General features: G+C 41.5%; 1 protein-coding gene across 4 annotated transcripts in view; it reads left to right on the top strand.

Annotated features, from left to right (window-relative positions):
* CPVL (carboxypeptidase vitellogenic like) overlaps window positions 1-12818 on the top strand; it is a 137390-nt gene that overhangs the window by 47051 nt on the left and 77521 nt on the right. For all 4 annotated transcript variants that reach the window (XM_036863184.1, XM_036863182.1, XM_036863181.1 and 1 more), the window contains 3 exons: window positions 7946-8068; window positions 8738-8869; window positions 12362-12460. In XM_036863184.1, the coding sequence (XP_036719079.1) occupies window positions 7946-8068; window positions 8738-8869; window positions 12362-12460 (354 nt within the window). The remainder of the gene's footprint in view (window positions 1-7945; window positions 8069-8737; window positions 8870-12361; window positions 12461-12818) is intronic.

Raw genomic sequence — 12818 nt, forward strand, 5'->3', positions numbered from 1 at the left:
CAGGGAGGTGACGGTAGGGAGGGGTCTGCCCACTGTCCTCTGAGCCTGTGGCCTTCTGTCCACTCATGGGAAAGATTTAGCGTGTAGAGGCGTTTGTGCCAATGGGTGGGAGCGCTTCCAAACTGGCAGGGCATGTGGTTAAAACCGGGCATCTCCTGATCAGCGGGAGAGGCCTACTTTCCTTAGAAGCAGTTTTGCAACCGTGATTAATTCGAAGGCTGAATCTGAGGCAAAACTTTGAAGCTATTTAAAAATTAGTGAGCTTAATAGGATACTTTATCTTCATCTGCATGAGTGAAGTCCTGCTGGGCTCACGGAGTCTGATTTCTTTATTGAAATCGTCATGGTCCACTGGGTTCTGGTGGCAGGCTCCCAGGAGGTGAGAGCCAGGTTTGTTTCATTTGTTTCATACAGTACCAGGCACAGTGTTGAATGGATGTTATAGAGTGGCTTCACACAAGGCATTTGCCAGATAAAATAAAAATATCAATGATATTTCTCTTTGGCTTTTTTACATCTCTTTTCATGGCTCTTCTCTCCCTGTACTGCACCCCAGGCCCTGGGAACCTCCTTTCTGCTCCCTTATTTTCCAGGGTCATCCAGTGCCCTACCTGCCACCCTTGGCCTTCCTTTCCTTGGCTGTGTTGTGCTCAGGTCCTGTTTCTCCCGTGCTTCTTCCATCCGCATCATGATTGTTCTGTTTCTCTCCCCCATTCTGACTTATTAGCAGCTCACTGTCCGTTAGAGAGAATCTGATCCATTAAATGTACTTCCAACATACTTGTCTTTGAATAGAGGACAGAGCCTAAGCCATAGAAAGATACTTGTAATAGGGGAACTTCAAGCACTGACATACCTGTGAAGGGGGGGAAGAGAGAACTATCCTAACTGTAGGCCTATAATTGTTTTATGGAGGCCATACCTTTATCTTATTAGTCCAGGCTTGTGATCATTGAATTTGGTGATGAGAAGGATGCCTTCAAAAGTATCTAGTCCCCTTGTTTTATTTGTAGATCTTATTTGAGAGTGTTTATTGAGAGTGGGTCGTATGACAGGCATGATGCTAAGCAGTGTTTCATGCATTACCTTGTTTAATCCTCACAGCTGCCTTATGAAGCTGGCACTGTTATTATCATCCCCATTTTACAGTTGAGATGACTGAGGCTTAGAGAGGTCATGTAGGCTTTACAAGCTCACCCAGCCAAGACTGGAACCTAAGCAGCCAGACTCCATCACCCAAAGACTGTAGTCACAGGATGGGCTAAGGATTGTAACCCGCTTCGTGAAGATGCTCTCTGGAGCCTGGCTCCTCCAAACTGCACTGTTTCCAAGACTTGCCTTTTCCCACAGAATAGATGCACTGTCTGTACAAGGGAGTCGGACATCCCTTACATATTTTGTACAGAATCTCTAAGGGTTACTAACCTTATACAAACAGAAAAGAAGTTCTCTAGCTTCTTGGATAGTTCTGTCTTTTGATCATAATGTTTTATGGAGTAAATGGAAGTTTCAAGTGATATAAAGGCTTGAAGTCCTTGGAATGTAATTATTTCTCAAAACTTGGAACTTGCTGAATATTACTAGATGACATTCGAGCTGCTTTAACTCTTGAGCTCATGACAGATGTCTATTTTCAGTTCTGTTCCTCTGACTTGCCAATATTTTCTTTTAGAATTGAAAACGGATTTGTGACTATTTAATGAATTTAATATTAGAAAAGTCAAGGTTTAAGCTGCAACCTGGAGAATGGAACAGGGGCATATGGAAATGTTTGCAAATTGGGCCTCAGGCTTTTGGATAGCATATCTAAGTCAGATCAACACATATTTGCTGATTCTTTAGTTACGTGGAAAAGAATATGAGTAAATCAGACGTCAATATAAGCTTTGTCTGAAGTGAGCTACTATGCTGGACCAAGTGGCATGGCGACACAAATAGTACCCAATTGGATGAGATGTCTAGGCTGGGGACCAGAAATGCTAAATTATATCTATTACGCGGCTTCAACCTTCTGAGTTCTCTCTATAGTGAGCAAGTGAAGGACTCAGTTTGTTGACTGTGGCCCAGTATATTCACACTCTCTATTTAAAAGTCAAATTAACTGTAATCTCTAAACAAAAGGGTTTATTCATCTGTTCAAGTCACCTGGCTTCAAGCTGGGTATGAATGTCTCCAAAACTGGCACTGAAGTTAGAGTTGGGGGGAGGTGAGGTACATCCTTTTCACCTATGTTTGTCACTGATGGAATTAATTTTTAAAGAAGCATCATCTCAAAATGAAATAAGAACATATTTGGAAGGCAGTACATACTTTTGCATAAATTTACGTGACTAAAAGTTGGATACAGATCAAAATGTTTTTCTCATATGTGTATTCCTGTAGATTCTACATTTCTTTTTAAGCTCATAGTCAAGAGAAATAGATGTTTAGATAAAGTCATATTCTCGTTAGAAGCCTTTTTTTTTTTTAATCTCAGCAGTGTGGTCTTGAAATTAGATGACACATGGTCTAGCAATGTCTAGGAAGTTGTAGAGATTACCACAATACCAAAGCTCCAGTTTTCTCCATTCATTAATTTTCTGAACTGGCCATGTTAAGGCCACACCTCTTCTCTCCTCAGAAGAAATAATGGTGCCAAGTGAAGTAAGATTCTACCCCAAGGCTAGATGAAGTCAAGGTCACCCTAGCTTAATCCTGTCCTCTTGGCTGCTGTGTCCTGTGTGACTCCATTAAACTTAGGCTTTTCACCAAGTTTTGTAGTTTTCAATGTGTGTTTAAAATTCTCTTCAAGGCATATCCACCTATTCACTCTGATCACCCCTGTACATGGGGCTGGTTCCACCATAGTCTGTGTTTGGGGACAGCTAGAGGACATGACACCAATGTGACCCTCTCCAGAAGGGCAGCCCACCTGGTTTCCTCCCGGAAGACATGGAAGAGTTCTCACCAGCCCCGAAGTGAACTCTTCAGAGACATTCATTCTAGCTGGAGTGACTGGGGGTTTGGGGGCAGAGCAGGGAAACGGACGTAGAATGACCCTGACCATCCTTGACATGCCATTGCCGAGGATGACAACCCCCTTTTTCCACTTCCAGGCAGAGGTGAGGAGCTAGGGCCAGTGAATAGTGACACTTGGTAACCACGTTCAAAGGCCATTGCTCATTATCACTGATAAAGGTTCTGCAAGTTTTACCATAAAAGGTATACTTAGAAGCAAGTCAGAGAATGAATATAGCTGCATCTACTTTTTTTTTTTAAACTAAACTTCAGTAAGAAATGCAGACAACTAAGAGTAGCTTAAACAATAGTAACTGCTAACATATGTGAAATTTCTGTAAGAGGACATTGTTTCCATTATAATATTATTCTCTGACATGATTTTGTTTCTTCTGGAGGAGCTGATAGCAGCTTGATTTTCGATATGAATTTTTTGACTCCCTTAAAAGTAACCGGGTGGCAGGGGTACAGTAAGTCGGCTATGAAAGTTGTTGAAACATGTAAGAAGGGAGAGATTCAGATGGAATACACAATTACAAGTTTCTTTAAGTCCAATTTCATTTTGCTTTTACACATCTGGATAATTAACCAAGTATTACATTCTCTCTAGAATATTTTTACAAGTACAATATGCTCCTAACGTGATTTGCATTAGGCTGTTCCAAACATCATTTAAGAACACAGAAAGATTGCAAACCAAGATTCAAAAACACTATTCAACTCTGATGTTGAGACCTTTTTTCTCTCACGGGGGAAATAAAAGTTTGAGAGCTGAATTCTGAGATCCTTCTGATGTCAGAGGAAAACTGGAGGTTTACTGCTTCTTTAAGCTCCAAATACAAGCACATACAAACATGCCCTAATGGCTCTGGCCCTTCTTGTCAGAGGTGAGCTCAAAATGTTGTCACCGTGGGGCAAAGGAACCATACAAGAATAGTGTTGGAAATTGCAGCTTCTTTAAATATTGGAAAGGAATAATTACTAAGGGCAAACTAAAATCCTGATGTGTTGATTGCTAATCTAGTTTGAATTATTATGTTAGTTAAATATATTTGTCTGACTAAGTTCCTCATTTGAAGGTCACTGCTGAATTCTAAAATAGTATGTGTTCAAATAGTTTCTGGCCACACTTTTCCTCTTTCCTTTTATAATTGCTTTGATGCTGTTCAGAGCTTGTTTGAGGCCAGCGTCTGATCTGAGGGTAGAAGGTTAGTGTTAGTTCACAGACTTCAGGAGCTTCGTTGGCCAGCTGCTGCCCACATTGGTGAACCCCAGCCAGAGATCAGAGAAACCACAGGGCTAATAGTTGTGGTTGTCATTGCTTTAGTTGTTGTTATGGGCAGAACTCAGAACAAAAGAAACAAGAGTTCATACAATTACAGGATCACAATTATAAGTCCTAAGGGCCATATAGTCCATTTCTGATCCATCAGACAACCACACCTAACTTCTCCCCCCAGAGTCTGGCATTCTATTCTATTTAAAACATATCCGGAAAAGGGAAAACTGGGTAAAATCAAACATACTTGATTTATTGTCTGGTTGTCTTTTAAAGTGCTCCTGGTGGTCAGAGAATCATTAAATCGAGAAACAAATGGTTCAGGAAGAATAAACAAATCTGATCTTGAACAAAAAAGAAAAAAAGAAATGTGTCTCAACAAGGAGAGTGAAAATAATTGAAATTTCATTGTAATGTTTCGGTGTCTGTTTTCCATAAAATAATCCTATAATTGTCTACTGTGTGACAGCCTGAGTCGCTCAACCAGTGGAATGATTAATGAAAACGGCAGTGAAGGATTTGTCACACTGACACAGGGCAAAGAAGTGTGTGATAGTCATTAGAAAGCAAAAATCAAGGTAAACATCATCACTGTTAGGTTAGCAGATGTAGACTGAACATTAAGGAATCTGTTTTGGATGTGGTTATAGAACTACCCATCTCACTGTCTCATTTTCCTAAATGGTCCGCTTAGCAAGTGTGCAGTGGATAAATCCAAGGGTGGGTCCCAGGTTGGGGGACCAGAGATCCATAGTCTATCCAGGACCCTTGACTGAAATGTGATTTGATATGAGAAATGGGAAGCGTGGAGGCAGCCAAACCCAGATAGAATTCCAGGTGGGCATGTGAAACACACAGACCTTTGTTTTCATCATTTTAAAATATAGAAAGATAATGTTAACTTTACATTGGCTCAAATTAAAGTAAGTGAAATAATCTGTTCATGGTGGATGCTCAGATTGAGTGGGTGTTCCTTTTTAATCTCCTGCCTGAATTCCGGACACATATAATGGTCGCAAGGGGGAAGGTGCCATAAAAATGTGACGGTTTTAGCCTAAGTTTGTCATCACTACCTATAAAGTACATACCCTTCTATCTCTGAAAAAGTCAAGGGAGGTGTTTTGTGGCTAGGTCTTATAAACAAGACAACTTGAGTGACAGCATCACTAGAAGGTGTACTTTTTTAGCATTTGTACTAATTTCCAATAGAGAAAACATGTTTAGAAATAATGTCAGGTGAGTCATTCAATTATCAACTATGTTTTTATGTACCTACTATGTTCTGGCTCTTGTACACATTGTGGAAATAATAAGCCATGAAATGGTAGACTTTGCCTTATCACATTTGAGTCAAGTTTTCCATAATGTACTTTTAAAAGATATTGTGATCTTTACAAGTTTTGTGCTTTATTTATTTTTGTGTCTACTCAAGTATCTGTTATGGTACCTTTGACAGAAGAGTTGCCCAATAAACCATCATTGAATGAAGATTATATAATAACATCTGTACCAGTGAAATGATTAGTCAAGAAAATTTGCTTTTTTGGTCAATTTACAGAAATTTTACTTGACAAATGTTCACGTACTGTCCCTAAAAGGAGAATATAGCAAAGTTATACAACAAACCAAATTTCAGACATGGAAGCTAAAAAGTACTCATGAGTATGAATGGATAAGCTGCTTTGATTTAATACTTTGCCTAAATAATTCTTATTGCACAAGGGGAGTGCATCAGTGAAGGGATCTTGTGTGAGTTATGTAAATTAAGTTCTTCCATCATAATTTGGAAGGGGTTTAGGATTTGGAGTAGGTCAGACCACGTTTAATTCTGACTCTATCACTTAACCTCTCTGAGCCCCAATGTCCTTACGTTGAAATGGGAATAATGATAACTGCAGCATATGATTATGGCATGGAAAAAATGAGAGCTCTCCAGAATTCCCAGTCTTTGAACTTCAGGGCCCTGGAGAGCCTTGGACATATTGTGAAAGTTCTGCAGATCCATATGTACCCACATAATGCATCTAGTCTATCTAGAATATATGTGCATTGCTGTTTTTCAGATGCATGTAGGCTAATTCAAGATTCATTCATTGAGCAGCTGTTTATTGAGCACTAACAAACAGCATCAGGTACAAGGGATACACTAATAAACAAAACAGACAGATCCCTGTGTCTGTGGATCTTCTATTCTAGTGTGGGTAGGGGAATAACAATACACAAGGTAATAAGTAAAAGTTTGTTGGAGAGTGATAAAGATTAAGATGAAAAAGGAGAGAAGGGGAATATAAAATATCAAAAGAGGGGTGTTAAAATTTTTGATAGGGTGGCCATGGAGGGCAACCCTCAGAAAGCCTCATTGAAGGAAGTGAGGGAGTTAACCATATGGATATCTGGGGAAGAACATTCCAGGGACAGAAAGAGCTAATGCAAGGGAAGGAACAGTACAGATCACAATTATGATTTGGTCTGAGAGAGGCTGGAGAGGAATGAGCAAGAGGATAGTAGGGGATAATGTGAGTGAAGTGACCAGATCATGTCAGCCCTTATGCCCCAGAAAAAGCACTTCACTTTTGCTTTGAGAGAGATGGGAAGTCATTAGAGGGTTTGAGCAGAGGAGTGGCATGATCTAATTTAACAGACCACTGTCTTGAAATTAGACTGGATGAGGGTAAGAGCAAAAGCAGAGGCCCATTGAGGAGGCTGCTGCAAGAATCCAGGTGAGAGATGACGGTACCTGGAACAAGGTGATAAAGGGGGGGTGTGCAAAGACACTGGATTCTGGATGTGTTTTGATAGAATAGGTAGAGTTGATGAGATTCACTAATGGACTTTCACGAGGTGTGAGTGAAAGAGATAAACAGTGGCACCAGGATTTTTGGCCTGAGCAGTTAGAAGAACAGAGTTTACATTAATGGAAACGGAGGCTGCAAGGAGGGCTTGGGGATTGGAGCTTCGATTTGAACATAGGAAGTTTAATATTAGACATACAAGTGGAGATGTCAGGAAGGCAACTCTTTAATGGAAGAAACACAGAACTATTTTAAAATATTACTGAACCAATAGTGACTCTTTTCAGCATAATCTAAAAGCAGAATTATCATGTTTGTATCAGCAAACTATTTTGAAATTGAAAAAGAGCCTTGTACTGGAAAAGGTTGGAAACAGAGGTAAGTTCAAGTGACCATTTTAGTGGCCAATAAATATTATTTATCCTTTTCCTCTTCCGTTAATACATGTTGATTTCAAATTTTGGCATCATTGTACAGATTTTGAAATCTTAATTTTGGCCTGGGGATTTTTTTTTTTTTTAATAAAGCTTGCAATGGAACTTTCTGGTAAGGAAAACCCTAAGGGTGGGAGAATTGTGTTCACTGGTGTCCATGTTATTTCTTTTGGAAGGAAATTAGAATGTTCACTTAGGACATGTTCACTTATTATTTTTTTGCGCTCCTAACCTGTGACCTGCATGTCATTTCATGCTATTCGGGATGACAAAAGAAGGAAGGGACAGAGCTCCGTGCTGTTGTCAAATTTGCAATGTAAGGTTAAGAAATACATGTGTCTTGTGGAAATACTGATTGTTTTATTGTGATTTTAATTTGCATAAACACCTCATTTTAGTAGCATTGATTTGTGATGGTTCATTTTAACGTCTACCCTTCTCAGTCTTACGCGGGGAAATACGTGCCAGCCATCGCCCACTACATCCACATGCTCAACCCCGTGATGATCGTGAAGATCAACCTGAAGGGAATTGCTCTTGGAGACGCGTATTCTGATCCCGAGTCAGTAGGTGGCTCTTTTTTCCTTTCCATTTTGTTCCTTAAGGAGATTAAATACCCTTTAATCAGATGGAGGCTCCTCTTACCCTACAGACCTAACTTCATAAAGGGAAATACTGTTGCTCAGTTGACTTTCTAATGATTTAAATCTTCTAATTTTTACCAAATGTTTTACAGTGTCAACTTACTATATGTCAGCCTACGTTGGCTGTGAGTGCAAGTGTCAGTGTGTGTATGTACGAGTGTGTGCACCTGTGCTTGGTGTGTTTGTGTGTATTTTGTGTACATGTGTGTTGTATGAGTATTTGTGTGGTTATGTGGTATGTGTTTGTGTATGTTTTATGTATATGTGTTTGTGTGGTGTATTTGTGTGTTATACGCGAATTGTGTGTGTGCTGTTTGTGTATGTGTGTGGTGTGTGTGTGTTTGTGTATGTGTGTGTGTATGTGTGTGTCGTCTGTACGTCTTATGTCTGTGTGTGTTTGGTGTATTTTGTGTTGTGCATGCATTGTGTGTGTTGTATGTGTATGTTTGTGCGGGGTGTGTGTGTATATGTGTGTGTGTTGTCCTGCTCCGCTAACTGAGAAGTTACAAAGGGTTATTTCACAAGCAGATGGGCTTCCCTCACGTCCCTCTCTCTCCATGTAGCGTCTGTGTTTGCTTCTTTTCTCCTCAGATCATACCGGGCTATGCACCATTCCTGTTCCAAATTGGCTTGTTGGATGAGAAGCAGAGAAAGTACTTCCAGAAGCAGTGCGATGAGTGCGTGAAATACATCCAGGAGGAGAAGTGGTCTCAGGCCTTTGAAGTGAGTTCTGGGGCCTGCGCTGCCCTGGCGCAATGAGCACCATCTGAGAAGGTCCCGGAAGCACTGCGGTGCCTGGCCTGGCTCTTTGTTGTTAGCAAAGGTGTTTCCGTGGTGCTGTCCCGAGATCAGGAGGCGAGACAGTGGGCTCATAACGAAGAAGAGAACCATCTGGGTTTCTTTGAATTTACTTTGACCATATTTTAAACCTGAGATCACCTCGGGGTGTTTATCTAACTGTGTCTTTCATTAACTGTTTTGATTTCTTGAAATGCTGTGTAGGCCCTCAAGGCATCCCTACCATAAAGAAATCAGAAGAAAGGCAACCTGGAAAGTGGTTGCATATGCTTCCACATGTGCTCTAAACCCTTCAGAGGGTAATATCCACACACAGGGCTCCAGCTGGGGAAGTGGCCACAGTGTAACAAATGTCACATGTTCCTGTGTGTCAGGAACAAAGAGTATAAAGGGTGGTCGCTTGAAACTTTTACAAAGAGCCATTGGCATTTGTAAATATCGTCACATCGCTCTCCTAAAATTAAATTTGAGGATCAAGTAACATGGTTATATTCTTCAATCTTTTTTTCTTTGGTTGTTTAAAATGTAAGACTATACTAAATATTAGGATGCAGGAGGGTCTTGTTTGTTGCTCGTTTGTTTTTTGGCCAGTGCAGACAAAGATCATGTGTAAGCAATCTTCCTTGGGGGTTTTTGTCACCTTTGCCATAGAGCCGGCGTGTTTGACACATTAGTAAATGAGGTGAGGACTGAATTTTGAGACCTTTAATCTTGTTACTGGGAGCACAGCCTGTCACAGTTTACCTAACAGCATTGTTATTATTAGGGCTGAGGCCTGGTATTAATAGTCTTTTAGGCGCTGTAGGTCAGCTGGTTCAGATCAAAACAGGAGACATACAAACTTATGGAGAAGGGTGGGGTAACAAAGTTGTGCTCCATTTTACAAATAGGGTGCCAGGGCAGTGACTGCCCTTGTTGTGAATTCTGACAGCAGCAAGCTGTGTAAATAGGAGAACTCAGGAAGTCCCGAGCCACCCCACAGCACCCTGGCGGGCTCCCCTTTCTGTGCCAGGACACCTGATGTGGCTGCAGAGCGTGGATTCAGAATTTCTTGTGCAATTGTGAATGCGAAGGAAAGAAGAAGGATCTTATCAGGGACAGGTTGGGTCATTCTTCAACTTGCAATCACAGTATTTTCAAGACTGGTTGTAGGCTATCTGCTGTGGTAGGCAGAAAGGGTAAAAAGGACGAAACGTTTAGAATTTAGAATTAATAGGAAATTTTACATTGCATGAGACCCATCTGCAAGTGAGACATTTGATGTGTTTCTGAAGAAGCATATGTCAAGAGCAAGCATAAGCAGTGTCAAGAGCAAAAATATTTGATAGGGGCTTCCCTGGTGGCACAGTGGTTGAGAGTCCGCCTGCCAATGCAGGGGACACGGGTTCGAGCCCTGGTCTGGGAGGATCCCACATGCCACGGAGCAACTAAGCCCGTGAGCCACAACTACTGAGCCTGCGCGTCTGGAGCCTGTGCTCCGCAACAAGAGAGGCCGCGATAGTGAGAGGCCCGCGCACTGCAATGAAGAGTGGCCCCCGCTCGCCACTAGAAAAAAGCCCTCGCACAGAAACAAAGACCCAACACAGCCATAAATAATAAATAAATAAATAAATAAATTTGAAAAAAAAAAAAAGAATATTTGATAGACTCAAAGGGATAAAGAAAGCAGAAAGATGTCTGTGGTGCGTGATCCAGCAGCCTAAGCGTCCACAGGATTAGTGAAACTGTTGAAAAGTTCAGATATTGTGTGTATTCAGAGATGATGAGAAGATGGCCCATGAGGACTCTCCCAAACCAGATTCATCAAAAAATAGAGAAACACCCCCACCCCCGCCCGAAAAAAAACTCCTGAAGGTATGCAATGTCTCTGTGACCACTGGTCCAAAATCTTGAGTGATAAATGAAAAGACTTTTGCTTTTTCACAGGAAATAGATGAAATGATACTTAGGAAAGTAATCAAGTAGTGGTAAAATGTGTTTCACGTTATGCAATACAAGACTCCAAGAAATCCTGAAACCCAAGAGATTACAAATGTCAAAATCTCAAGCCTAAATAATAAAGCCTTTTTGATGTTCTGATCCCCTTAAAATGATTTCGTTAATAAAAGAGCGGTAAGTTGGAGCTGAAGGGAACTTTAGGGATCAGCTTCTCTCCCGACACACACCCCTGGCGATCGCCTTCTCATTCTCTGAATATTTTGGCTCCTGCCTCAGTGTCACTTTCCAGCAGTACTCTTATCATCATTTCTGGTGACTGAAGTCTCCACATGGATGATCTTTTTAATACTTGGTCCCTCTGTTTCTTAGTCTCCTCTCATTTAGTGATCTTGTTCTCTTTACCTTAGCTGCTCATTCCCATTACCCCCTGCAAGAAAGCCAGCAATCACTCCACAATCTCAGATTCAGCAGATTCAAACGTCTTCCCCCAACTGCCGCCTCCCATCCTCCCAGCTCACTTCTCTGAATATGCCAACTTGAATTACAGTCCTGCAACCCCATTGTCTTTCAGTCCATGGATCCTACTACCTCTTCATGGTCCCCTACCCCTGCAGGTCTTAACTTCTCTAATTACCCAACATAAACCCAAGCTCAGTCATCACATACATTCCCGACCTACGCCCCGCTTTGCACCTCCTCCAACTCCTTTGGCCAAACCACAGTCCTGGCTAGATGCCCCTCTCTGCCACTCCATGCCTGCCTTTGTGCAGCTCAACATGACCTGAGAAAAGCACACAGCCGTGCCGACTGCTCTCATCTTCAGCTGATGACCGGGTTTTCAATGTCAGCAGTCCAAAGATAACTTCCACCAGTGCCAAGCACCTGGGTGTATGTCCGTATCCTCTGCCCTGTCTCCTCGTACATGGGTGAGTGGTCAATGATCATGTATGGTAACCCTTCCCCACAAGACTCACTCCCGCAGTTGGGGCCTTTGGGCTCACTGTTTCCTCTACTTGGAAAGTTCTTTTCCTAGATGTCTGCCAGGCTTGCTTCCTCCCTTCCAACAGGTCTTTACTCAGATGCCACCTTGTGAGTGAGACCCGTTTCCTCCTCTCTGCAGTGTCCCCCACACCCACCACCCAGGCACACATAACCCCACAGGCACCCATGGCACTTCCTACTCCCCTTCTCCTTGTTAGTTTTCTCCTTAGCCCTTATCACTCTGTAATACACTGCATATTTTACTTATGAATGCTTGTTTATTGTATACCCTCTAAAATATAAGCTCTATGAGGGAGCATTTTTGGCCTGCCTTGTTCACTGCTGTTTCCCCAATGCCTTGGACAGTGTCTATAGCGCAGAGATGGGAAGCGGTTGTTGAATAAAACAGTTATTGAATAAATGAAATAACAAATGCCTGTACATTTTTACCCATGCTGATGTTTTCCTCCTTTCTTTCTCCCCTCTCTCCCAACCTAGTTACTGGATAAACTACTAGGTGGTGACTTAATAAGCGAGCCTTCCTACTTCCAGAATGTTACAGGATGTTCTAATTACTACAACCTTTTACAGTGCACGGTAATGACAACAATTTAAAAAACCATAATAGTGTTTGCTTAAAACTTTTGGCAAAACCAAACTTCCTCCGATTTAGGAAATAGGAGAGCTGACTTTACACTAGACAAACATGTCCAAACTGTATTGCATTATTTGGTCTACTAATCTATAGGATTTTTTACCCTGCCAATCTTGTATACATTATAATCTGACCATTGAGACTGTGTGATAGTCCAGATAACTCAAAAAAAATCTCCGATTAACACAATTTCCCCCCACTAGATCTTGTTATACAGAAGTTCTTTTGTGAAGGAGAGAGGCCAGGATTGCAGTTCTGGGTATCGGGTCCCAGAGCTCCAATCCTGTAGTGAGTTTCTTG

This window comes from Balaenoptera musculus, chromosome 9 (genome assembly GCF_009873245.2).
Source record: "Balaenoptera musculus isolate JJ_BM4_2016_0621 chromosome 9, mBalMus1.pri.v3, whole genome shotgun sequence".
Taxonomy (NCBI): domain Eukaryota; kingdom Metazoa; phylum Chordata; class Mammalia; order Artiodactyla; family Balaenopteridae; genus Balaenoptera; species Balaenoptera musculus.